The sequence below is a fragment of the Pongo abelii genome, chromosome 23, assembly GCF_028885655.2.
Source record: "Pongo abelii isolate AG06213 chromosome 23, NHGRI_mPonAbe1-v2.0_pri, whole genome shotgun sequence".
Classification (NCBI taxonomy): Eukaryota; Metazoa; Chordata; class Mammalia; order Primates; family Hominidae; genus Pongo; species Pongo abelii.
Window position 1 is genome coordinate 48,144,302 of NC_085929.1, and position 27,134 is coordinate 48,171,435.

At 47.9% G+C, this 27,134-nt stretch overlaps 2 protein-coding genes and 1 non-coding gene across 7 annotated transcripts; 2 read left to right on the plus strand and 1 right to left on the minus strand.

Moving 5' to 3' along the window:
• Positions 1 to 2,772: 2,772 nt before the first annotated feature.
• On the minus strand, positions 2,773 to 18,133 carry SNU13 (small nuclear ribonucleoprotein 13). Of its 3 annotated transcripts, none has more exons than XM_054543521.2 (3): positions 18,062 to 18,133; positions 8,466 to 8,586; positions 2,773 to 4,030 (listed from the first exon to the last, which is right to left on the minus strand). In XM_054543521.2, exons 1-3 carry the CDS (start codon positions 18,074 to 18,076, stop codon positions 3,768 to 3,770), a joined length of 399 nt encoding a protein of 132 aa, XP_054399496.1. In that variant the 5' UTR covers positions 18,077 to 18,133; the 3' UTR covers positions 2,773 to 3,767. The 3 variants fall into 3 exon arrangements, with proteins under 3 accessions (XP_054399496.1, XP_009232696.1, XP_009232697.1); XM_009234421.4 differs by lacking the exon at positions 18,062 to 18,133 and adding an exon at positions 17,035 to 17,222; XM_009234422.4 differs by lacking the exon at positions 18,062 to 18,133 and adding an exon at positions 10,575 to 10,835.
• On the plus strand, positions 7,916 to 8,022 carry LOC112130672 (U6 spliceosomal RNA). The gene has a single exon (XR_002912905.2). It is a non-coding gene; the product is annotated as a U6 spliceosomal RNA (small nuclear RNA).
• LOC100446819 (uncharacterized) lies at positions 17,028 to 25,814 on the plus strand. Of its 3 annotated transcripts, XM_054543520.2 has the most exons (4): positions 17,028 to 17,161; positions 18,412 to 18,471; positions 21,139 to 21,527; positions 21,614 to 25,814. In XM_054543520.2, exons 3-4 carry the CDS (start codon positions 21,455 to 21,457, stop codon positions 25,720 to 25,722), a joined length of 4,182 nt encoding a protein of 1,393 aa, XP_054399495.2. In that variant the 5' UTR covers positions 17,028 to 17,161; positions 18,412 to 18,471; positions 21,139 to 21,454; the 3' UTR covers positions 25,723 to 25,814. The 3 variants fall into 3 exon arrangements, with proteins under 3 accessions (XP_054399495.2, XP_054399494.2, XP_003779614.5); XM_054543519.2 differs by having other exon boundaries at positions 21,139 to 25,814; XM_003779566.5 differs by lacking the exon at positions 17,028 to 17,161 and having other exon boundaries at positions 18,145 to 18,471; positions 21,139 to 25,814.
• Positions 25,815 to 27,134: the final 1,320 nt, after the last annotated feature.

Genomic DNA, 27,134 nt, shown 5'->3' on the forward strand with positions numbered 1-27,134 from the left:
ATAAAACGTTTAGAAACAAAAATCAGAAGGCAATCTCAGGCTGGGCCCAGTGGCTCACGCCTGTAATCCCAGCACTGTGGGAGGCCAAAGTAGGCGGATCACTTGAGGTCAGAAGTTTGAGACCAGCCTGGCCAACATGGTGAAACCCCGTCTCTACTAAAAAATATAAAAATTAGCTGGGCTTGGTGGCGCACTTCTGTAATCCTACCTACTTGGGAGGCTGAGGCAGAGAAATTGCTGGAGCCAGGGAGGTGGAGGTTGCAGTGAGCTGAGATCATGCCACTGCACTCCAGCCTGGGCAACAGAGAGACTATGTCTCAAAAAAAAAAAAAAAGAAAGAAAGAAAGCAATCTCAGACATTAGTTATGTTTAAGTTAAAAAAAAAATAGAATGTTACAGAGCTAGGGGGAAAAGGAAATTATGAGGTGGGGTAGCTAGGAAAGGCCCTAAAGAAGGGATGTTTGGAGCCAGGCACGGTGGCTCATGCCTGTAATCCCAACACTTTGAGGGGCCAAGGCGGGTGGGCCATGAGGTCAGGAGTTCGAAACTAGCCTGGCCAACGTGGTGAAACCCCGTCTCACTAAAAATACAAAAAATTAGCCAGGCATGGTTGTGGGCACCTGTAATCCCAGCTACTTGGGAGGCTGAGGCAGGACAATCACTTGAACCTGGAAAGCGGAGGTTGCAGTGAGCTGAGATCACGCTATTGCACTCCAGCCTGGGCTACAAGAGCCAGACTCTGTCTCAGAAAAAAAAAAGAAAAAAAAGTCATTACGTCGGCTGGGCGGGATGGCTCATGCCTGTAATCCCAGCACTTTGGGAGGCTGAGGCAGGTGGATCACTTGAGGTTAGGAGTTCCCGAGCATGGTAAAACCCCGTCTCTACTAAAAATACAAAAGTTAGCTGGGGGTGGTGGCGTGTGTCTGTAATCCCAGCTATTCAGGAGGCTGAGGAAGGAGAATCACTTAAACCCAGGAGGGGGAGGTTGCAGTGAGCTGAGATTGCTCCACTGCACTCCAACCTTGGTGACAGAGCGAGACTGTCTCAAAAAAAAAAAGTAACGTGTCATTTAATGACACAGGTAAGTTCTGAAAAATGCATTGTTAGGCAATTTCGTCACTGTGTAAACACCATAGAGTATACTTACAAAAACCGGCCGGGTGCAGTGGCTCACGCTTGTAATCCCGGCACTTTGGGAGGCCGAGGTAGGTGGATCAAGAGATCAGGAGTTCGAGAACAGCCTGACCAACATGGGGAAACCCTGTCTCTACTAAAAATACAAAAATTAGCCGGGTGTGGTGGCATGCTCCTGTAATCCCAGCTACTCAGGAGGCTGAGGCAAAAGAATCGCTTGAACCCAGGAGGTGGAGGTTGCAGTAAGCTGAGATTACACCACTGCACTCCAGCCTGGGTGACAGAGCAAGACTGTCTCAAACAAACAAAACCCTAGATGGAATAGCCTGCTATACATACACCTAGGCTACAAACCTGTACTGCATGTTACTGAATACTGTAGGCAATTGTAACACAATGGCATTTGTGCATCTAAACGTAGGAAAGGTACAGTAAAAACACAGCATTATAATCTTATGGGACCACTGTCATATATGTGGTCTGTCATTGACCAAAAACACTGAATGCACAACTGTGAAAAAGTAAGCACTGTGTAAAATTCCACCATCCAAAAATATAAAACTGCTTCAGGGGTGGTGATGAGAACACTGGAGTAAGCTGGGAGAAATGACCAGCCCAGGATGCACAGAACAGGTCCGACTGGCTAAGGTGGCTGCCAGGTTCCCCCAGGTGTGCTTCTTGCTACAGCAGGGGTATACTGGCCCAAGCTGGCAAAGAGGGGATCTATTCTCACTTGACCACTATGGTACCCAGATATTTGCACGCTGGAAGATTTCTCAAGCTGAGTTATTAGGCTCTCAAGGGACTTATCCTTAAGATAATAAGTAGAAGAGGCAAGTGAGGGGGCAGTGGCTTTAGTCACCAGTACCAATCCTGCATGTGCCAAGGGTTACTAGAAACCCTGATTCTCCAACAGTGATTCTCAATTGGGGGTGATTTTACTGCCGGGGGCATTTAACAATGTCTGGAAACATTTTTTGGTTGTGGGGGGCGCTGCTACTGCCACCTAGTGGGTCGAGGCCAGTGATGCTACTAAACATACAACACACAGGGCAGTCCTCACAAACAAATTAACCAGCCCCAAATGTCAACAGCACGGAGGTTGAGAAAGCCAGTTCCAGTGATAGCAATGCTCCAATTGAGTCTGTATAAGACGACATTTTGAACTGCCAAGGCAGAAACTACCTGGTAGGAGGAGACAGCCCTTCCATAGCCTTCTGGTAAAAAAAAGTCTAAGCAAGTGGCCAGGCGTGGTGGCTCACACCTGTAATCCCAGCGCTTTGCGAGGCTGAGACAGGCGGATTACCTGAGGTCAGGAGTTCAAGACCAGCCTGGCCAACATGGTGAAACCCCGTCTCTATTAAAAATACAAAATTAGCTGGCCATGGTGACGCATGCCTGTAATCCCAGCTACTTTGGAGGCTGAGGCAGGAGAATCACTTGAACCCAGGAGACAGAGGCTGCAGTGAGCCGAGATCGTGCCATTGCACTCCAGCCTAGGCAACAAGAGTGAAACTCTTTCACAAAGAAGAAAAAAAAAAGTCTTAAGCAGCTATCACCACTCTAGTAAAGCTAAGTATGTCTTCATTCCAATTTTAGCCGGATACTTACTAAGAATCAGGCACTGCCATTCTGTCATCAAAATGGAATAGATTTCTTTATTAGGATGCTCACAAGAATGGAGAACACATGAACTAGCACTCTCCTCATGTGACAGAGAGTACATCTGACCCACACGGTGGCAGGACACAGGGGAAGGGCTCTCAGAGCTGGTGCCAAGTGTCCACCAAAGAAAGTCCCATTCACCAGAGACAGGCTGTTTCCTTGGACTCCACCATCTCTGTTACAGCTACCAGCCAGGTCTCCATGATCTTCCTGGAATCCTTCATGCCAGCGTCAGTTCATGCTCTGACCTTGTCACTCCCGACTCTTTCAAGACCCAGGTCAACTGCCCCATGGCTCACTCACCCAGGCCGCCTCCGGAATCCTGCAGCACATCTCTTTGGTATGCTGCTGTCCTGCTACCCTCAAGGGCATGGTTGGCGGTAGGGGGAGAACATCAACATCACATTACCAAAAGCAAACAGCAGGGGTACATTAGTAAATGACACTTGGACATAGCCGAACAACCTCACAGAACACATGCTTCCTCCCCAAATGATACATAATCCCCCAAGAGCAAATGAAACCCCTTGATCACTTTAACACGTATGAATGATTCTGTGTGCCAGGCACAGAGATACATAATGAATGGTGTTTAATTCCACCACACCCTGCACACAATAAGAAGCTAGTGGCTGAAAGCTGGAACCAGATCTCTATCCTGGCTCCATCAGCTTTCTCCTGGCTCTTTCTGCCTTTCAACGGTGCCACCACCATGCTTCTGTCTGCTCTGAACATTTGTTCCAAAAAGGGAGGATAAAAGGATGAAGGATGGCAGAGGGAGGGAGGAAAGGAAGGGGGAAAGCAACCCTGTAAAACAACAAAAACAACACAAAAATCCAGAAACCAGATTTAGTACTACATTTTATAACAATAGAGAGTAGCTGAAAATACTACATGCTAACACAGACAATATGATACACAACCTCCGGGGGGAAGTTGGCAGGGAGCACGTGGCAGAGGCCACAGGTTTAGACTAAGAGCCTTTCAATGGACTGCTGAATGGATTGGATCTGCTGTTTCAGCTGCGAGCCTTCTTTGATGGTGACAGAACAGGCGATAACAGGCCTGGAGACCCCACAGGCTCTCCCCAGGGCCTGCTTGGAGCGCACAAACACGTAGGGCACGTTCTTGTCTTCACACAGCAGCGGGAGGTGCAGAATGATCTCCAGTGGCTCGGCATCTGCAGCCATCACGATGAACTCAGAGATGCCCCTGTTGAGGGTTTTCGTGGCTGTGGAGAGAAGGGTGTGAAGGTAATAGGTGATGTGGGCTTGGGCAGGGCAGCCACAACAAACTGGGAAGAATGCCTAGGCACACACAATTGTGTGTGTCCTAGACCGGCCCTGGGATATGATAAAGGATTCAAACACCAGTCAGTCATACACAATGGCCTTTTCTCAAGCCCTACATTAAATCCACCACTTATCCTCAAAACACGTCCTGAATCTGACCACTTCTTTTTTTTTTTTTTTTTTTTTTTTTGAGATGGAGTCTTGCTCTGTCACACAGCTGGAGTGCAGTGGTGCGATCTTGGCTCACTTCAACCTCCGCCTCCTGGGTTTAAGTGATTCTCCTGCCTCAGCCTCCCAAGCAGCTGGGATTACAGGCACGTGCCACTGTGCCTAGCTAATTTTTGTATTTTTAGTACAGAGAGGGTTTCACCATGTTGTCCAGGCTGGTCTCAAACTCCTGACCTCAACTGATCCACCCACCTCGGCCTCCCAAAGTGCTGAAATTACAGGTATGAGCCACTGTGCCCGGCCTAATCTGACAACTTTTTTTCTTTTTTTGAGATGGAGTCTCACACTGTCACCCGGGCTGGAGTGCAATGGCGCAATCTTGGCTCATTGCAACCTCTGCCTCCCAGGTTCAAGTGATTCTCCTGCCTCAGCCTCCCAAGTAGCTGGGATTACAGGCGCCCGCCACCATGCCCAGCTAATTTTTTGTTTCACTATGCTGGCCAGGCTGGTCTCAAACTCCTGACCTTGTGATCCACCCACCTTGGCCTCCCAAAGTGCTGGGATTACAGGCATGAGCCACCACGCCTGGCCCTGACCACTTCTTTCTACTCCTCTGCTATACTTGTCCAAGTCACCATCATCTCTTGCCTCGTCAACTGCAACAGCTTCCACAAACTCCCACCAGTAAGTAGTAGTATATTAACAATATAGTACTTCTCAAGGTATCTGTGACTGAGAGTCAGAGTTTTACCATCTCAATCTGCCATAATCAATACTTCTAGAAAGCTGATCCCACATGCAACTCACCATGCAAGTTCAACACCCCACACCACTGTTTCAGATGCGTACTCTCCTGATTGCTTGCCTCTGTGGCTCAGTGCGAATACTCTGCATTCAAGCTGGAGTACTTGAGAAGGGCACACACTCCAAAGCTACACTGTTTAAGTGCAAATGCTGGCACTCATTCTTGTTACACAAATGACCTTGAGCAAGGTGTTTAACTTCCCTTACTTTTATCATCTATAAAATAATTCTACCTAACAGGATTCTACCTAACAAAAAAAGAATTACGTAATTCTTTTTAACCTAATTCTAATTACCTAATAATTCTACATAATAGGATTATTGAAAGGATTAAACAAGTTAATAAGAATGATGAGGCTGGGCATGGTGGCTCACACCTGTAATCTCAGCCCGTTGGGAGGCTGAGGCAGGTAGATTGTTTGAACTCAGAGTTTGAGACCAGCCTGGGCAACATGGCAAAACCCCATCTCTACTAAAAATATAAAAAATTAGCCAGGTGTGGTGGCGTACATCTGTAGCTCCAGCTACCTGGGAGGCTGAGGTGGGAGGATCACCTAAGCCCAGGAGGTCGTGCATGCAGTGAGCCATGATCAATGCCAATGCACTCCAGCCTGGGCTACGGAGTGAGACCCTATCTCAAAAAAAATAAATAAATAAAATAAATAAAAATAAATAATAATAATAATACCTGACACATGGTAAATGCAAAGCATGTTCACTTCTATTGATATTACTATAGCTTATTCACCCTACAAAAGTCATAGGAGTGACTCTTTTATAAGTGTTAAGTAAGATCATAGCAATCTTGCTGTTCAAAATCCTTCTACTCAAGTCCCATTGTACTCACTGCTAACAGTGGCCTACATGGTCTCACGTGATCTTCTAGTACCTCTCATCCCCTCACTTAGTTCCAGCCACATACCGACCTCCTTAGAATCCCTCAAGCATGCCTTTACACCATGCCCAAAAACATTTCTTTCCAACACCCTCATCTATTCAGTTCTCTGCTCAAACTTCGGCTCCTCAGACAGACCTTCTCTGAATACTCCAGCTAAAAAGACCCACCACTACCATTCCTATCCCCCTTCTCTACTTTATTCTCTTTTACAGCATTCTTTTTTTTTGAGACGGAGTCTCACTCTGTCGCCCAGGCTAGCATGCAGTGGTGCAATCTCGGCTCACTGCAAGCTCCACATCCCGTGTTCACGCCATTTTCCTGCCTCAGCCTCCTGAGCAGCTGGGACTACAGGCGCCCGCCACCAGGCCCAGGTAATTTTTTGTATTTTTAGTAGAGATGAGGTTTCACCGTGTTAGCCAGGATGGTCTCGATCTCCTGACCTCGTGATCTGCCCACCTCAGCCTCCCAAAGTGCTGGGATTACAGGTGTGAGCCACCGCGCCCGGCCTTTTACAGCATTCTTTACCACCAGGCATAAAACCTATGTCTTTCTCCACCGGAATGTATACTCCAAGAAGGCAGAGACTTCATTTTGTTCACCAATGCATCATCAGCATATGTAAATGTGCCTGGCACATGGCAGGTAATCAATAAATACGGCAAGAAAGAATACCTGACACTGAGGCAGAAGTACGGAAAATTGTTGCATCTCCCTCCCTGAACTCCCAGTAGGCACATTCTGAATTGAAGTCGCTGAGACTGAGCATCTCCATTCAAGGACCTGTGTGCCTATCACCATGCAAAGTACGGCAAGAGGAAATAAGGTTGCTCTGTGTCCATGAGTCCTCATCTACCTGAAGTGTAAGAACTCACATCCCTGCCCAGCCAAGCTGACCTGAGTGCACCAAGTGAGAAGAAAGACCTCCCAGGAGAGCTGGTGAGTCACCCTACAATGCCCCACTGGCCACTGCTATACCAGGCACTGCAGTTACTGCAGTGTGACGAGCAGGGAGGAAAGAGCACCACGATGAGACCCAGAGAGTCTACTTTATCTTCCTTCAGCAACACAGGTAAAAGCGATTATAATAGTTCTCCTAAATCTCAAACACAGTTGACAAAATCTCTGATGTTTCCATTAAAAATCTTCAACGACAAAAGAGCTCTACCACATCAAACTACCCGGCATCTGTTAAAATGAGAGTATTCTGGCTGGGCATGGTAGCTCACGCCTGCTGTTATCCCAGCACTTTGGGAGGCCGAGGCAGGAAGATTGCCTGAGCTCAGGAGTTCAAGACCAACCTGGGTGACAGAGCGAGAGTCTGTCTTCAAAAAATAAAATAAAATAAAAATAAGGCTGGGCAGCCGGGTGCAGTGGCTCACGCCTATAATCCCAGAATTTCGGGAGGCCGAGGCGGGCGGATCACTTGAGGTCAGGAGTTCGAGACCAGCCTGGTCAACATGGTGAAACCTCGTCTCTACTTGAAAAAAAATAAAAATAAAAATAAAAATAAGGCTGGGCACAGTGTCTCATGCCTGTAATCCCAGCAGCACTTTGGGAGGCCAAGGCAGGTAAATCACCTGAGATCAGGAGTTCGAGACCAGACTGACCAACATAGTGAAACCCCATCTCTACTAAAAATACAAAATTAGCTGGACGTGGTGGTGCACGCCTATAATCCCAGCTACTTGGGAAGTTGAGGCAGGAGAATCACTTGAACCCGGGAAGCGGAGGTTGCAGTAAGCTGAGATCCTGCCACGGCACTCCAGCTTGGGCAACAAGAGCAAAACTCTCAAAAAAATAAATAAAATAGAATAAATAAATGAATAAAATTAAAAAAATAATAATGAATAAAGTGAGAGTATCCTATATTACCTCTGGGCAAAAGTATCAAGCATACATAATTATTCCACTGAAAAACAGCTTTTTTTTTTCCTTTTTTTTACAAAGGGAGGTAGTGCTTGCTTCAGCAGCACATATACTAAAATTGGAACAATACAAAGAAGATTAGCATGACCCCTGCACAAGGATGACATGCAAATTCGAGAAACGTTCAATGTTTTTGAATAATTGCATCCAAAAAAAAAAAAAAAAAAAAAGAGAGAGGGGTAGGGAATGTTTCTGGGAACCAAATGAAATTCATGAATGTTAATTAAGTATCCATCGTATAAGGGATGCTAAAAAGCATTAATATCCCTTTCCTTCTGATGGCTCTGGAGAGGTCATACAGCTACTATACAAAGTCTCTACAACTGCTTTCAAATGGCTCAGCAAAAATAAAATTCACTTATAGAGTGAAAAAGAAAGTAAATGTGGCAAAATGTTAACAATTGGTGGGTCTAAAAAAAATTCTTAGCCCATCAGCTTTAGCATCTAATGCCAAAGTCCTCCCACTGGTTGTAGTCAAGAGCAGCTAGCCCTCCTCCCAAACTGGAAATCAGATCAGAGGCCCCAGATGGAAACAGGTGCCTTTAACATTCCCCCAGAGCACCCTGTGGCTGCCTTACCCTCATTGGCTCCTTTCCGAAGCTGCTTATAGTTACATGACTGCTGAACGAGGTCCAGTAGTTTCTTGGTGAGGTGGGCATCGGCAAGGGGATAGGCCTTCGGATTCACATCGGCCTCAGTCTATGGGGGGAAATAAAAATATCAGACAAATTGAGCCAGAAGTTTTCCTACCTGAGTCACAAAATACTAATCAACAATTGAGACACAGGGGGCAGCTGCCCTGCTCCCTAACCCTCAAACACACAAAACACCGGGTAGTTAACAATGGACTTTCCACTCCTACCTTCGAAAAAAATGAAATACACTATTAGGAATTACACAGTTCAGTAAAGTATACTAAAGCTCATGTACTTTTGTCTTTCTTCAGCCGAATGTTTGATATTACAGCAAATGGATTACAAATGGGCTCCCATGGCTCAGCATCCATTTGAGTCCATGGGTAATCCGTTTTTGTTTTTGTTTTTTAGATGGAGTCTTGCTCTGTTGCCCACGCTGGAGTGCAGTGGTGCAATTTCAGCTTAGTGCAACCTCTGCCTCCCGAGTTCATATGATTCTTGTGCCTCAGCCTCCCAATTAGCTGGGACTACAAGTGTGCACCACCATGCCAGGCTAATTTTGTATTTTTTGTGGAGACAGGGTTTCACCATGTTGGCCAGGCCGGTCTCAAACTCCTGGCTCACGCCTGTAATCACAGCACTTTTGGGAGGCCAAGGCGGGTGGATCACCTGAGGTCAGGAGACCACGGGTAATCTTTAAATTTGAACTTCCGTATTCCACCTGAATTTACTGAATCAATAAGATATAATTTATAGTAAATGTAGCACAAAGTTTTCTTTCCATTCCCCATTCCATATGCATATCTTCTATTCAAACCCCTGGTTTCCAACACATCGAAGTATTTCCTCACCTACTCTACTCTACAATACACACAGAATGGTTCCAAAATTGCTACACCAATATACCATCTCTACCAACAAACTCACCAAAATCAAAATTTATTTTTGTTCTTAGGATATATCCTATCAAAGCCATCCAGTGACAGGACTTTGTTCAAAACTTATTCAAATTAAAATTTTCCTTATGGTTAGCAATTTGGTATACAAGTAGATTTATTATGTTATTAGCTTGCTTTAAATTTTATTTTTCAAATATGTAAAATATCTTCACGGTTTAAAAGTCAAAACTATGCAAGTGATAGCAACTCAATATTTTGAAAACTGGGAAAGGGAAACAATCATCCTCTGTGCCTTTCCTAAATGCTGTATTAGGCGGTAACCAGGTAGAAGATGAGAAGTACCTCTTGTATCACTATTCCACCTAATAAATAAAGAGGGAATGGTACACTTAAATATCACCAACTTGCAACCCTTATTAACTAATTAATGGCATTTGCAGTTATGTTAAAAATCCTTACTTTATAGATATATACTGTAATACTTATGGGTAAAATGACGTCATTGAGGTCTGTGTCAAAATAACCCATGTAGGGGCCGAGCGCGGTGTCTCACGCCTGTAGTCCTAGCTACTCAAGAGGCTGACGCAGAATAGTTTGAACCCGGGAGGCGGAGGATGCAGTGAGCCGAGATGGCGCCACTGCACTCCAGCGTGGGCGACAGAGCGAGACTCCGTCTCAATAAATAAATAAATACACACCCATGTAGGGAGCATATTGGGTGAGTGGCCTGCCTATTTCGCTCCTTCCATCTCATTCCCACTGCTCCAGTTAACCATTTTCATTAATTTTTCTTTTTTTTTTTACAAACACATATTTATATACTAGGATATATTCATATTATAACCCAGGTGCGGCCCCACATGTCGCCATCGTGTGTAACGTGCGAATCTCGAGTGATTCACTGCGGCTACCACCTAACCTCGGCCTTGGAGGCTGGACACAGGGTGGACCGCAGTCGCTGGAGACGGAGACGGCCTGGTGGGACCACTCATCTATAGCGCCTGCCTCGGTGGTCTCCTGCCCGACACCGCGCACCTACCTTTTTCTCCTTCCATTTTTTTTTTACAGCTTTTCTGACATAGCTGGACCACGCTCGCGGCACCGCGACTCTCGGGAGGTGACCCGGAGATAGTGGCCCAGTAGGAACACTCACCATAGCGTCTGTCTTGGTAGTCTCTTGCCAGACACCGCGAAGATACCACGCGTGTTGGTCTGGACGGTCTACCGCCCAGCACCGCAAGGACACGGATGCCCCGCCCCCAGGAGCAGGAAGTGACGCCACTGCCGCCAGCGGAAGTGACGTCCAGGGCCAGCCTGTACACCAGGACTCCCTGTCTTCTACGTAACTCCTTATCTTAGGCGAACTTGTCTTGGTCCCAGGACAACTAGGAGGAATTAGGTGAAGGATGGAGGAGTTCTCTAAAGGAAGGGGGTTGGGGGAGGTCAAGGGAAGGCCTCCATATTATTTTTCTCTTCCTCATACATTTAATTTATTTATTTGGAGACGGAGTCTCCCTCTGTCGCCTAGGTTGGAGTGCAGTGGCGCGATGTCGGCTCACTGCAACCTCAGCCTCCTGAGTACCTGGGATTACAGGTGACCGCCATCATGGCCGGCTAATTTTTGTATTTTTAGTAGAGACGGGGTTTCACCACTTTGGCCAGGCTGGTCTCGAACTCCTGATCTCAGGTCATCTGCCTGCCTCAGCCTCCCAAAGTGCTGGGATTACAGGCGTGAGCCACCGCACCTGGCCATCTTTTCTTTTTAATGTCTATAGAGTATGTCTCCTTCACATGTTACCTACTTAAACCTTTTCTTTTTTGAGACAGGGTCTCGCTCTGTCACCCAGGCTGGAGTGTAGTGGTGGCATCTTGGCTCACTGCAAACTCCTCCGGGGTTCAAGCGATTCTCCAGCCTCAGCCTCCAGAGCAGCTGGTACTACAGGCATGCACAACCACGTCCCGCTAATTTTTTTTGTATTTTTAGTAGAGACGGGCTTTCACCATGTTGGCTAGTCTGGTCTCCCAATTGCTGACCTCAAGTGATCCGCTTGCCTAGGCCTCCCAAAGTGTTGGGATTACAGGCGTGAGCCACCGTGCCTGGCCTTATTTTTTCGATTAATCTTTCTGAAGGGGACTTTGCTGGGCTTAAGTGGTCCTCCTGCCTCAGACTCCCAAGTAGCTGGGACTATGCATGCATCACCACGTCTGGCTAATTTTTTAATTTTAGAGGCACTGTCTTATTATGTTGCCCAGGCTGGTCTTGAACTCCTGGCCTCAAGCAATCTTCCTGTCTGGGCATCCCAAAGTACTGGGATTACAGGCATGAGCCACTGTGCCCAGCCCATTTATATATTTTTTAATCTTTCACTATTATATAAATGCTATGTCTAATCTCATCTATACCTAATCTATATTATGTTTCATTCAGTATATCTGTAAGATAAACTCCTAGAAGTGGGATTAATGAGTCAAAAGATATAATATGCATTTGTAACTTTTATAGCTAGTCCAAATTGACCCTATATAGGGCTTAACAACTTCCACACCCGCCAGCAATGCATGACAGTGACTAATTCCCCAAAACTTTGACAACAGTGTCAAACTGAACTAGCTTCGTTGCCTGGGGTAAATATCCGGGGTTTGTTGTCTCATGCCAAGAAAATTTAGGACACAGACACACAGGAGTTTAGGAGCAGGGTTTTTCTTTTTTTTTTTTTTTTGAGGTGGAGTTTTGCTCTGTTGCCCAGGCTGGAGTGTAGTAGTGCGATCTTGGCTTACTGTAACCTCTGCCTCCTGGGTTCAAGCAATTCTCCTACCTCAGCCCCCACCAGTAGCTGGGATTACAGGTGCGCGTCACCACACCGGGCTAATTTTTGTATTTTTTAGTAGAGACTGGGTTTTGCCATGTTGGCCAGGCTGGTCTCAAACTCCTGACCTCAGGTGATCTACCTGCCTTGACCTCCCAAAGTGTTGGGATTACAGGCGTGAGCCACTGCGCCTGGCTGGGAGCAGAGGTTTAATAGGCAAAAGAAAGAGAAAGAACAGCTCTCTCTGGTGAGAAAGAGGGGCTTCAGAAAGGAAAAGACCCAGCAGTATGCTCTACTTTCTATTTCAGCAATTTCTCCTTTTGTTTTTTTTTTCCTCTTTCCTTCTACTTTCTTTGGGGTTATTTTGTCCTTGTGTTTTTTTTCCTACCTTTTTAGCCCGTTTCTCCCTAGCATTAGCATCTTAGGCTCCAAGTAATACTTTCATTATATCCTTTCATTTGTTTCTCCCCATCTCTGCCCTTTTCACTTATGCTCTGGTATGTGGTATTTTCATTATTGTTCTGTTCTATTTTTGAATTCCTACTACAATTTTTAAATCTCTCTGATTTATATTTTTCATTTCAAACTACTTTGTTACTAATTTTTAACTTATTTCCATTTGGGTTGAGCAAAAATGGTATGTAATATTACCAGTGTTAAAATTTGCAGGGCTTGCTTTATGGCCAATTTTCAAAAACGTTCCATGTTTGAAAAGTGTATTCTGAACTGGCTGCAGTGGCTCAGGCCTATAATCCCACCAACTTGGGAAACTGAGGCTGGGGACTGATTGAGGCCAGAAGTTTGAGATCAGCCTGGGCCACACAGTGAGACCCCCATCTCTAAAAATATTTAAAAACTTAGCTGGGGCAGTCCAGGCACAGTGGCTCACACCTATAATCCCAGCACTTTGGGAGGCCAAGGTGGGTGGCTCTCTTGAGGTCAGGAGTTCAAGACCAGCCTGGACAACACAGTGAAACCCATCTCTACTAAAAATACAAAAATTATCTGGGCGTGGTGGCAGGCACCTGTAATCCCAGCTACTTGGAGGTTGAGGCAGGAGAATGGCTTGAACCCGGGAAGCGGAGGTTGCAGTAGGCTGAGATCATGCCACTTCACTCCAGCCTGGGCAAAAGAGTTGAAACTCCATCAAAAAAAAAAAAAAAAAAAGAATTACACCCTTTTGGTTGTTGAGACAGGGTCTCACTCTATCACTGAGGCCATAGTGCAGTGGCATGACAATAGCTCACTGCAGCCTCGACCTCCAGGGCTCAAGTGATCCTCCTGCCTCAGCCTCCTCAGTAACTGGGACTACAAGTGTGGGCCACCACTCCTGGCTAATTTTATTTTATTTTATTTTTTATTTTTTGAGATGGAGTTTCACTCTTGTTGCCCAGGCTGGAGTGCAGTGGCACAATGTCGGCTCACCACAACTTCCGCCTCCCGGGTTCAAGCGATTCTCCTGCCTCAGCATCCTGAGTAGCTGGGATTACAGGCATGCGCCACCATGCCCAGCTAATTTTTGTATTATTAGTAGAGACGGGGTTTCACCATGTTGGCCAGGCTGGTCTCGAACTCTTGACCTCGTGATATGCCTGCCTCAGCCTCCCAAAGTGCTGAGATTACAGGCGTGAGCCACTGCGCCCGGCCAACTCCTGGCTAATTAAAAAAAAAATTGTTTAGGCTGGGTGCGGTGGCTCACGCCTGTAATCCCAGCTCTTTGGGAGGCTGAGGCAGGCAGATCACCTGAGGTCAGGAGTTGGAAACCAGCCTGACCAACACGGCAAAACCCTGTCTCTACTAAAAAAATACAAAAAATAGCTGGGCATGGTGGCACATGCCTGTAATCCCAGCTACTCAGGATGCTGAGGCAGGAGAATCGCTTGAACCAAGGAGACAGTGGTTTCAGTGAGTCAAGATCGTGCCACTGCACACCAGCCTGGGTGACAGGGCAAGACTCTGTCTCAAAGAAAAAAAAAAAAAATTTTGTAGAGACAGGATCTCACTATTTTGCCGTGGGTGGTCTCCAATTCCTGGGCTCAAGAGATTCTCTCGCCTCAGCCTCCCAATTTCTGGGATTGCAGGCTTGAGCCACAGTGCCCGGCCACATCCCGTCTTTTAACTGGAGCACTCACTCCCTTTACATATTTAAGTATTGTATTGGTGTAATGGTTTCAAATTTTCCTTTTGTGCCTTCTATTTGTTCCACTTGTTCTGTTTCTTTTTCTCTCTTTCCTTTCTCTGGATTTATCATTGCATTTGCACTATTTTCCCCTCTACTGATTTGGAGTTTATTCTTTTATCTTTTTTTCTTTTTTTTTTTTTTTTTTTTAAAGAGACGGCATCTCCCTCTGTCGCCCAGGCTGGAGTGCAGTGGCGCAATCTCGGCTCACTGCAACCTCTGCCTTCCAGATTCAAGCAATTCTCCTGTCTCAGCCTCCCAAGTAACTGGGACTACAGGCATGTACCACCACGCCCAGCTAATATTTGTATTTTTAGTAGAGACGGGGGTTTCACCATGTTGGCCAGGTTGGCCTCAAACTCCTGACCTAAGGTGATCCACCCGCCTCGGCCTCCCAAAGTGCTGGGATTACAGGTGTGAGCTACCACGTCCGGCCATACAAATGTTTTATTTGATACTACAGTAGAGATTTTTTTTTCTTTCAGACAGTCTGGCTTTGTCACCCAGGATGTAGTGCAGTGGCATGATCTCGGCTCACTGCAAACACCGCCTCCCTGGTTATACTGATTCTCCTGCCTCAGCCTCCTAAGTAGCTGGGATTACAGGCACGCACTACCATGCCCGGCTAATTTTTGTATTTTTAGTAGAGATGGGGTTTCATCATGTTGGTCAGGTTGGTCTTGAACTCCTGAACTCATGATCCGCCCGCCTCGGCCTCCCAAAGTGCTGGGATTACGGGCATGAGCCACCGCGCCCGGCTGGAAATTTTGGTTAATAATTTATCACAAATTTTATTTTATTTATTTTTTTGAGACGGAGTCTCAAACTGTCACACGGGCTGGAGTGCAGTGGCGTGATCTTGGCTCACTGCAACCCCCGCCTCCCAGGTTCAAGCGATTCTCCTTGCCTCAGCCTCCCAAGTAGCTGGGATTACAGGTGCCCACCACCATGCCTGGCTAATTTTTTTGAATTTTTAGTAGAGACAGGGTTTCACTATGTTGGCCAGGCTGGTCTCGAACTCCGGACCCCATGATCCACCCGCCTCAGCCTCCCAAAGTGCTGGGATTACAAACGTGAGCCACCGCGCCTGGCCCTGTCGCACGTTTTAAAATAGATATACTTAAAAATATTACACGGAACCCCCAAAGTATGTACAACTATGGTATGTCAATTTAAAAAAACTTTAAAAATTGCTGTTGTTTCCAACAACCCATTCTCTGGAAATCAGGATTCTCAACTCTCAATAAACATCAAATTCATAAAAGAGGAAGACTTCAGGAATCTGAACAATCATTAAATACCTAAATGTTTCACTATTAGTCAACAAAAAAGTTAAACTCAATTTTAAAACCAAACTAGCTTATAAACACTAACTGAAACTTGCTTAGGGTGTATTTATTTGCCTTTCAGTTTCTTCAGGGGTTAAATAAATTAACGAATGATATCATACCACCAGCCAACCTAAATCCCTACCTAGCATGATCAGTTTGGTTTCCCTGTACACCAGACAGCCAAAACTTGCAAGGTTTTGATTGAACAACAAATACTGCGTGCTCACTGTGTAACAAGCATCAGGACTAGATGTTTAACATGCTTTATTTCATTTGATCCTCACAACATCCTCATGCACTGTCATCTCCATTTTACAGTTGAGGAAAACTGCAAAGTTCAACCTGAGACCATCCGATTCCAAAACGTTTCACGGAACTGCATTAAAGCGAGCACTGAGTTTGGAAGCTTCAAGTTCTAGGCTCAGCCACGTACTAAGTTTCAAAATGCACGGGAGGCGGTTTAGGGGGAGTGCTAACGCCGGGATCCAAGCACCGCTGGAAGGATTAACTATAGAAGTTACAGTGCTTTACAAATTCTTCCCTCCTCACCAAGTGCCAACCAAAACTACTACGCCAGGACACACGTTTTAGAACTTTCCCTAGATGTTTAAAAGTCAGAGATGACCAAGAGTTTAGAGACGCCGCACGTGGTGCTACCAGACTTCTGGTTTTTGAAGCCACCGCCTTGCAGGAGAAGCCTTTCCTGCACTCCAGACCGTGAGTCGCGGTCACTTCATGTTCCCCACAGCCCCCAAATGCCAAAGGCTCCTCTAGGTCCCTGGCGCGTGTGACTCGCGGGCACTAAGGGCAGACCCACGGGAGATCTCCTCCTGAACCCCAGCAACGGGGGTGGGGTGAGGTAGGGTGGGTAGGAGAGGTTGATCCGAACCCCAGGGTCCCACGCCATCGTAGATTTCGTACGAAAAGAAACAAGGAAAAAAAAAAGTTGGAGCCAAGTTTTCTTCACCCAACTTTTTGCCCTCTCCCACGTGGGTTGGTCTCTTTCTCCCAGGCTGGGCCATGCCCCCTCCGCTCGCCGCAAGCGTTTTGCCAAGCAAACAGACCGTGCGGCAAAGCAACACGGCTGCGGGGATTCTAAGGTTTCCTGAGTTCTAACCTCGGGCCAGGCTGTTGGGATCCTGCGGCTGCTGGGGTTCTAACTAAGGGCCCGGCGGTTAAGACCCAACGCCGGCGGATGAGAAGGCGCAGGGTCTAAGCCTCCATCTAACAGGCTAGGGAGTGAACGCAACCCTGAGTCTCCCGCTTCCCGGTCCCTCGGCCGGCGCACGCACTCACCATGACTGCGGTTCTGCAAGCTCAGCACTCCTAGGGGAGCGCAGCCGAAGTCTGAGAAGCACTCACCTCCACCGGAAAAACTCACAGAAGCAGCAGCGGAAATGGCCCCGCGCGGCAGGAAGTGAAGGTGACGCTACGCGAGCGAGTGGGCCCCGCCCTCTACGGGGGCACTGGCGCGGAAACTGGCCCTGTGTCCAAGAAAGAACGTACTTTGGCGTTCTTATGAGCTGTCTAGTACAAATTATTGGCAGAAACAATGAATTAAACATTCAAAAAGTAACCCACCGGCCGGCCGCAGCGGCTCACGCCTGTAATCCCAGCACTTTGGGAAGCTGAGGCGGGCAGATCACCTGAGGTTGGGAGTTCGATACCAGCCTGACCAATATGGAGAAACCCCGTCTCTACTAAAACTACAAAATTAGCCGGGCGTGGTGGCGCATGCCTGTAATCCCAACTACTCGGGAGGTTGAGGCAGGAGAATCTCTTGAACTTGGGAGGCGGAAGTTGCAGTGAGCCGAGATCGCGCCATTGCGCTCCAGCCTGGGCAACAAGAGTGGAAAGTGGGTCTCAAAAAAAAAAAAAAAATCCAGCCACTAAACGGTTAAGGCCTGGCTCATTATAATTGGCTGACGTCCCTGCCTGCTCAGATATTTAATATTTTGAATAGAACTGTTGGGTAAAAAGAGTCTTCAGGGTAGCATTTATTTTCCCACCAACACTGATCCTAAGATGGGAAAAGTAATTCCCCCATAGGAAATCAGGATACTGCAAGCAACGAGAAAGGGATGTTGAGTGGTTAAACAAGAATACATGTATTCAATACAGTGTTCATTAAATGTTTGATAATAGATAGAAGGACAGGCAGATCCAAGTATTTCATAGGAAGAAAGAAATCAAGCAGACCGCAGGTTATATCACCCCATCACACATTCAGGGAACTTAATCTTTTCATTCCAGAGGATGGGTTTGTTTAAAACAAGTTCTTCCTCTTAATTACTTTTGAACAATTCCCCAATACTGTCCTTACCTGCACCAAGAGCATGCTAGCCAGGCCTGGCACCAGGGTCAGAGTTGAGGCTGGGGCATCAGCCCCCTTTGTGAGGTGGCCTCAGTGACAGGGGTGCTATGAGGTGGCGGCTATCCCTACTGCAGCTGGCTGCATCAGATGTGCCAGGCCTGCCATCTAGCTCCCAACACCATCTGCCTGACTTAAGCTTTGCCATGTTGTTGTCACTGCTGGGTGCCTGTGCCGTGGTGGGGCCATTCCATGGCCCTGTGTGGGAGCCAGTGCAGGGCCTGCTCTCCCAGAATCACAGCTGCAGGGACCCTCAGTGCTGTGGTAACCTGCTTGTCCTCTGCCTCTTTCTGGTCTGGCAGGTCCGGCACTATTGGCACCAGGTCACCAGGACCCACTTCAGCACAAGGAATGTCATCAAGGTGAGTGGGCCCCATACACCTTCATCCTTCTTCCCTCAGCACCATGATTGTCTCTGTCACTTGTTACAAGGACCTTGTTTTATGCCTGGTGTACCAGAAATGAATCAGAGGGAAACTCAGGCTGTTCAGGGAGAGCATCGGGCCAAGCCCCAACCCAGGAGTCACCCTGAGCTCCTCTCTTTCCCTCACTCCACACATTCAATCCATCTGCAAGTCCCAGGGGCTATACTTGCAAATTGTATCTCAAATCTGATCACTTCTAACCACATCACACCTTCCTGGGCAGAGACACCATCATGTCTCACTTGGACCATAGCCACAGCCTTCTGCCCGGTGCTTGCTGCTTCTCTTATCCAACCACAGCCTATCCTCCATACAGTCACCAGAATGGCCTTCTTCTTTCTCTCTCTTTTTTTTTTTTTTTTTTTCCTGAGACAGAGTCTCACACTGTTGCCTGGGCTGGTATGCAGTGGTGTGATCTTGGTTTGCTGCAACCTCCGCCTCCCTGGTTCAAGCGATTCTCCTGCCTCAGCCTCCCAAGTAGCTAGGATTACAGGCACCCGCCACCACGCTTGGCTAATTTTTGTGTGTGTGTGTATTTTTAGTAGAGACGGGGTTTCACTATGTTGACTAGGCTGGTCTCGAGCTCCTGACCTCGTGATCTGCCCGCCTCGGCCTCCCAAAGTGCTGGGATTACAGGCGTGAGCCACTGCGCCTGGCCTCTTTTTTCTCTCTTTTTAAAAAAAAAAAATTGGTCCAAGGATAATACACACACACACTTACAAGTGTGTAGATCAGTAAATTTTCATAATTGAATACATCAGTTTGTAGCATGCAGATTAAGAAACAAATGATTACCAGCAGCCCAGAAGTTTTAGTCACAACTCTGCAGATTTCCTTTTCTTTTCTTTTTTTTTTTTTTTTTGAGATGGAGTTTTGCTCTTGTTGCCCAGGCTGGAGTGCAATGGTGTGATCTCGGCTTACCTCAACCTCTGCCTCCCAAGTTCAAGCAGTTCTCCTGCCTCAGCCTCCCGAGTAGCTGGGATTACGGGCATGCACCACCACACCTGTTAATTTTGTATTTTTAGTAGAGGCGAGGTTTCTCCATGTTAGTCATGCTGGTCTCAAACTCCCGTCCTCATGTGATCTGCCTGCCTTGGCCTCCCAAAGTGCTGGAATTACAGGAATGAGCCACCACTCCTAGCCAACTCTGCAGATTTCTTTTTTCTTTTTCTTTTTTTTTCTTTTATTTATTTATTTATTTTTTTGAGATGGAGTCTTGCTCTGTGGCCCAGGCTAAAGTCCAGTGGTGCGATCTCGGCTCACAGCAACCTCTGCCTCCCAGGTTCAAGTGATTCTCTTGCCTCTGCTGGTCTGGAACTCCTGACCTCAAGTGATCCACCCATCTTAGCCTCCCAAAGTAGCTGGGATTACAGGCATGTGCCACCACGCACAGCTAATTTTTGTATTTTTAGTAGACACAGGGTTTCACCATGTTGGTCCGGCTGGTCTCAAACTCCTGACCTCAAGTGATCCACCCACCTTGGCCTCCCAAAGCGTTGGGATTACAGGTGTGAGCCACCACGCCTGGCCGACTCTGTGGATTTCTTTCTTTCTTTCTTTCTTTTTTTTTTTTTTGAGACAGTCTTGCTCTGTCACCCAGACTGGAGTGCAGTGGCGCGATCGCGGCTCACTGAAAACTCCACCTCCCGGGTTCATGCCATTCTCCTGCCTAAGCCTCCTGAGTAGCTGGGACTACAGGTGCCCGCCACCACGCCTGGCTAATTTTTTTTTTTTTGTATTTTTAGTAGAGATGGGGTTTCACTGTGTTAGCCAGGATGGTCTCAATCTCCTGACCTTGTGATCCGCCCGCCTTGACCTCCCAAAGTGCTGGGATTACAGGCGTGAGCCACTGCGCCCGGCCTCTTCTTTTTTTTTTTTTCCAGATGGAGTCACGCTCTGTCACCCAGGCTGGACTGCAGTGGCGTGATCTTGGCTCACTGCAACCTCCACCTGCTGGGTTCAAGCAATTCTTGTGCCTCAGCCTCCTGAGTAGCTGGGATTACAGGCATGTGCCACAATGGCTGGCTAATTTTTGTATTTTTAATAGAGATGGGGTTTCGCCATGTTGGCCAGGCTGGTCTGGAACTCCTGACCTCAAGTGATCCACCCATCTTAGCCTCCCAAAGTGCTGGGATTACAGACATGAGCCACCATGCCCTGCCATCAGAACAAACTTTTAGAAACAGAACATAGCACTTAGCTGCTCAAAACCCTGCAATGGCTCCTATACTTAACGTTATCTGTCAAACTCAGAATAAAATTCTCACTGCTAATCATGACTCTAAGGACCAGCATAATCTGTCCCGTGTTTGTCTCCGATCTTATCTCCTAGTGCTCTCCTCGTTACTGGTTCCATTCTGGCCACACGGTCTTCTTTGCTGTTCCTGTACACGTAATTTTGTTCCATCCTCAAGCCTTTGTACTTAATGTCTCCTCTGCCTACAACGCTCTTTCTTCAGATGTCACTTGGTTTGCCCCTTACTTCATTCAGGTCTCCAGTCAAATGTCACTTCCTCCAAGAAGCCTTCCCTGACTATTCTGTCTGTGCGGATTATGCAAGTTATTATGTGTGCAAGGATTTTGCTTCTCTGTTCTCACCTACAGGTGCCACTGCAGAAGCGGGCAGTGCCCTCCATGAGGTGCGAAACTGTCTTCAAGCTGACTCCTGAATTCTTCAGTCCTGGAAAGTCCAGGGGCCTAGATTCTCAACAATGCGCACAAAGGCAGAGATGGGGATACCGGAGGAGCCTCCAGGAATCATGGGCCCAGAACCTGCTCTCTCCACAGCACCCATGTCCAGGCCCACCTTCAGGTATCCACACCCACTCTGAGCCCATCTTTTGTGCCACCTCCATTTCAAACACCTGTTTACTGCCTCAGGACAGTTCCTGGAAAACATGGCAGGTGCCTTGGTGTCTCCATGATGGTCAGACTCGCCCCGCCTTGGACATGTGTCAAGAGATGGAGCAGCTGCTGCTTCACTCACAGGAAAGGTTGGTGTCACTGGAGCCTGTCGTCAGTGTGAGGTCTCGCCCCACCTCCATGACCTTAACCATGTCTCTTCCAAACTTACTTTCAGCTCAGAGGCTGCAGTTCTGCCCCAGAGAGCTCCTGCCTGATCCTTCCCACCAAACACTGAGAATGTGCACTTGGAAGTCTTGGCACTGTCCACCAGAGGCCTGGGAACCAGGGGGTAAAAACCAGACAGCAGGCAGAGAGGATAGTAGAGAGACCCAGGCTCCAAGGTGGATGAACCAGACAGGGAGCAGACGGGAGGATGCTTCAGAAATCCAGGCATCTGGGGAGCAGTTCCCTGTAGACTTTGGAATGGAGGGTGATGCAGAGACTAACATGTTGGAGTGTGCAAACCAGAGACTAGTAATAAGTGAAACTGATGGCGAGATCTTGACACTAGGGTGGGACACCCAGGACCGGATGGGAGTTGAGAGTAGAACCAACATTCAGGAACTAGGGAATAGAAACCAGAGGGAGGCTGGAGGTAAGAATCTCCCTGAAACCCAGGCACATATGGGAGAGAACCAAGAACAGTTAAGATGTAAAATTGATGCAGAGACTCAAACACCTGAGTGGGAGAACCAGGACAAGAATGGAAGTGAGGTTGCTGTGGAGACCCAGACATTTGAGAGGAAGGACAAGAAAGAGGCTGGAGGGGAGGACGGGGAAGAGATCCAGGCTCAAGGACTGGGGAAGCAAGGCCAGACTGGAGATGACAATGGTGAGGAGACCCAGACACCACAGTGGGAGAAACAAGGTCAGATGAAAGGTGATGCGGATATGGAAATTCAGACGGAAGAGGGGAGAAACAAGGACCAGGTTGGAGGTCAGGATGCTGCACAAACCCAATCATGTGGGAGGGAGAACGTGGGAGAAGTAAAAAAAGAGAATAGTGTAGAGCCCCAGGCCTTGGATTGGGGAAAACAGAAATGTGTTGGAAATGGGAATGTTACAGAGATGCAGACACCAAGGTGGGAGAAACATGATCAAGATGGAAGTAAGAAAGCTAAGAAGATCCAAGCATCTGGGGGAGAGAACCAGAAACAATTAAGTCATGAAATTCAAGTGCGGTGGGGAAACAAGGGCCTGAGAGGTGAAGATGCTAAGGAAACCCAGATAGCTACCAAGAAGAAGCTCAGGGAGATAAGAGAGAAGGATTGGGTGGTGATCCAGGCACTATGGTGGGGAAACCAGAGACAAGTAGTAAGTGAAATTTATAGAGAATTTGAGATACTATGTTGGGAGAATCAGAAATGGATTGGAGGTGAACATAGAGCAGAAATTCAGGCACCAGAGAAGAGAGACCAGAGAAAGGATGGATGTGAGGATGGCACAAATATCCTGGCACCCGAGGCTGAGATCCAGGAACAATTAAAAGGTGAAACTGATGTGGAGACTCAGAGCAATGAGCCACTTAGAGAAGAGGATGGTACAGACATTCAGTCACTAGGGAGGAGAGAGGTTAAAGGTGAGGATGATAAAGAGACCCAGGAACTTGGGGGAAAAAATCAGGGTCAGTTAGGAAATGAATTTAGTGGACAGATTCACATACCAAAGGGGAAGAATCAGGAACATATTAGAGGCGAAGATGGTGCACATACCCAGACATCTGAGTCAGGGAACTGGGGCAAATTAACAAGTCAAATTGATGGAGAAATGCATTCAGCAGAATGGAAGAAAGATCAGCAGATTGGAGGTGAGAATGGAGCAGAAATTCAGATACAAGGGAAGAGAAACCTGAGAGAAGTTGGAGGTGAGGATGGTGTAAAGACCTGGGCACCTGGGAAAGAAACCCAGAGTCAGTTTAGAAGTGATCTTGGTAGAAAGATCCTTTTATCAGAGTGGAAGAGCCAGGAGCAGATGGGAAGTGAGAATGGAACAGAAATTCAGGCTCCAGTGGAGAGAAACCAGAGAGAACCTGGAGGTGAGGACAGTGTAAAGACTCAGAGACCTAAGAGAGAGAACGAGGACCAGTTAGTTAGTGAAATTGGAGGGAGCCATTCAGCAGGGAGGAGGAACTGGGAACTGACTGGAAAGGATGTTGCAGAAAATCAGGCATCAGAGAAGAGAAACCAGACAGAGGTTGGAGACGAGGACGGTAGAATGATCTGGAGGCTTAGGGGAAAATACTGGAGGCTTAGAGCAAAGAACCAGAGACTGTTAAAAAGGAAAGGTAATGGAAAGACCCGTTTATCAGAGTGGAAGAACCAGGAACAGGGTGGAGGTGGGAATGATGAAGAAATTCAAATACAGGGTAAGAGAAACCTGAGAGGGACCATAGGTGATGATGGTACAGAGACCCAGGCTCCTGCAGGAGATGACCAGGGACAGTTAAGAGGTGAAATTGATGAAGAGATCCAGGTACAAGGGCAAGCAAATAAGAATGAGGGTGGAGTTGAGGATGTTGCAGAACTCCAGGATATAGGAAGCCAGAGAAAATGCACAGATGAGGATGTTGGAGAGCCTCGAGCACCAATGGGAGGAAACAAGGATCTGGTCAGAGGAGAGGATGCTGTGAGGGACAGTCTCCAAGTCGACTGTTCTGGGAGTGAGAGGCCCACAGGCAAGAAGCACAGCCTACCATGGCCTCCAGCCTTCACTGGCTATGGATGTGGGACCCGGGAACAGGAACAGGCAGTGGCTGTGAATGGTTTCATCTCTGCCCCCTGTCCTGAGATGAATCCTCTCCCTGACTGGGGTGAAGTCTTCCTGCTGGTGGGTGGTGAGGGAGAGCATCTGGCCAGCCAGGGCACAGCCCCTGCCAGGGATCATAGAGTGGGGATCAGTCCAGCCTCCCAGCAGGCCCAACCTGAATCCTGGAGAAGACGACAAAGGGACAAAGGGGTGGATCCAGAGAAGGCCCCCAGCCTGACTCGGCAGTCCCAAAACCCTCCGTCTCTGACTGCTCCCTTGGGCATGCCCTCTGCCTGCCCCTGTCTCCCGTGTGGCCCAGCCCCGGAAGCTGTCATCATTCTAGCGGGTCCTCCCACCGCCCTCACTGTCCTGCCCAAGGGGACAGGCCTCAAGAAGAGCAAACGACTGCTCCTGGAGTCCCTCATGCGGAGGAGGATTGCACACCTGAAGTGGGGTCTTCCCCGGCGGATCCTGGAGTCCTATTTCCTGTTTAACTTCTTAGGATCTTGCTCATTGACCCTTGCTGGAGCGAGGCTCCCTGGACTGAAGACAGGCCAGGAGCTCCAAGCGCAGCAGGAAAAGTATTGTGAGGCCCAAGTCTCCCCACCAGGCCTTAAGTCCCCAGAGAGTTTCCAGAGGGTTCAGCGCCCAGACAGAAAAAGCTCAAAACTTCCTATACAAGCCAGAGCTCTGGAGAGGAACAGACCACACATGTCAGAGCCCATGAGCATTTCCATCCAGCCTGAAAAAGCCAGGAGAGTCAGGCCACCAGGGGGCGCCAGAGAACCACAGGAGATCCAGGAAGCGCCTGCTAGGACCAAGCTCCCAGCTTCCAGGACCCCCAGGCCGGCAACGGAGTCCAGGAGCTGGTGTGGCCTACAAAGGGTCGGAGAGCCTCCCAGTGAGAACAGTAGGAGCAGGAAAGTGATCAGGTCAAGGGTCTCCCAGCTGGCAGAGAGGGCTCCCAGCAGAGTGAGAACCTCATTCTCTAGGGCAGACCACGCCCACTGGAGGAAGGAATGTACATCCTGGGAGGCCTCTAAGTCCCCCAGACTCAAATGCCAGCAACCCACATACTGGAGAAGAGGAAGCCTGGAATCTACAGGGTGCAGAGGGGCTGGGCAGAAGCCTTCCTGCCATTCTGCACAATCTGTCAGCTTCAAAGGGAGGCTCCACTCTGCGGTGGCAAAGCTGAGCCTGACCCTTCTGGCCAAGATGTCCTGGTCCCCACAGCTCGCCAAGCGCAAGCACTTGGCCCCTAACCTGAGCCTGAGGGAACCTGATTCTACTCTGCCTCCCAAAGTGGGTGATCCACGTGCAGGGGAGGACAGCATCGGAGACCACACTGCTTCACAGAGGGATCTTCAGCCGCAAGGTCACTGCTGTACTGGGGCCACCCTTCCTAAGACAGAGAGTCCCCAGGGCCAGGAGGCACCTGGGAACCCAAATAGGGCTCCACAGAATACACGAGCCTCCAAAAAGTTTAGTATTATGAAGCATCTGAATTTTTTTCTCTTCCAGCATGGCTTTAAAAAGTAGACTCAGGCCCAGAGTCCTCAGGACATATCAGAAAAGCTTTGAGAGTGTCCTGATCCCTGCAAAGCCTCTAATAAATTGGTCATTTGGGCCTTGTGGTGTTCTGATTTCTCTGGCACATTTTCCAAGTGCCCCCTTTCGGGGTTTGGGATACTTTGTGGGTGGGGTAGAAGCCCCTTCCACTCTGTGGTTGTGGTTTAGGGAATGTGGGTCAACCCAGTGTTCTCTCTGAAACACCTCCCCCCCAGCTCCTCACAGTGGAGTCCACTGAGGTTCTATCCTGCCCTGTCCCCAAGCTAATCCTGATTGAGGCAAGACACTCCAAAAGCCTCAGCTGCTTATGGGGAGGGGTGGTCCTCCGCATGGGATGCTTTTTTTTTTTTTTTTTTTTTTGAGATGGAGTGTAGGTCTGTGGCCCAAGCTGGAGTGCAGTGGCTTGATCTCGGCTCACTGTAAACTTCGCCTCCTGGGTTCAAGCGATTCTGCTGCCTCAGCCTCCCGAGTAGCTGGGATTACAGTCATGAGCCACCACACCCGGCTAATATTTATATTTTTAGTAGAGGCGGAGTTTCGCCCTGTTGCCCAAGCTGGTCTTGAACTTCTTTCTCTCTGTCTTTGGTTTTTTTTTTTTTTTTTTACTTTTATTTTTATTTTTTGGTCTTAAGCTTCTGATTTATTTATTTATTTTTGAGATGGGGTCTTCCTCTGTCACCCAGGCTGGAGTGCAGTGGTGCGATCTTGGCTCACTGCAACCTCCACCTCCCAGGTTCAAGTGATTCTCCTGCCTCAGCCTCCCGAGTAGCTGGGATTACAGGTGCCCACCACGACGTCCAGCTAAATTTTGTATTTTTAGTGGAGATGGGGTTTCCACCTTGTTGACCAGGCTGGTCTCAAACTCCTGACCTTAGGTGATCCACCCGCCTTGGCCTCCCAAAGTGCTGTGATTACAGGCATGAGCCAATTCACCCAGCCTCTAATTGCTTTTAGATGCAAATCCTTGAGATCGCTTATTTTCCCTCTTTTTTTTTTTTTTTTTTTTGAGATAGAGTCTTGCTCTGTCGCCGGGCTGGAGTGCAGTGGCACAATCTCAGCTCACTGCAACCTCCGCCTCCCGGGTTCAAGTGATTCCCCTGCCTCAAGCCTCCCAAGTAGCTGGGATTACAGGCACGTGCCACCACACCCAGCTAATTTTTTGTATTTTAGTAGAGACGGGGTTTCACCATGTTGGGTAAGATGGTCTCGATCTCCAGATCTCGTGATCCGCCCACCTCGGCTTCCCAAGGTGCTGGGATTACAGGCGTGAGCCACCATGCCCGGCCTTCACTTTTAAAAAACAGTAGAAATAGCTTCCTTTCCTTTCTTTTTCAAGGCAAATGCCCCCTACTTTATAACTGCTTTTCAACTTTGGGTGTGGT

What these genes read in the sequence shown, in the direction of transcription:
- SNU13 (XM_054543521.2), bottom strand. An exon ending in TCGGAAAGGAGCCAATGAGG is followed by an intron (nt 4,031 to 8,465) that starts GTAAGGCAGCCA and finishes TTCTCTCCACAG; the next exon opens with CCACGAAAACCCTCAACAGG.
- LOC100446819 (XM_003779566.5), top strand. Translation starts at nt 18,160, where the DNA reads ATGAGGTGGCGGCTATCCCTACTGCAGCTGGCTGCATCAGATGTGCCA. An exon ending in GCACAAGGAATGTCATCAAG is followed by an intron (nt 18,472 to 21,138) that starts GTGAGTGGGCCC and finishes TCTCACCTACAG; the next exon opens with GTGCCACTGCAGAAGCGGGC.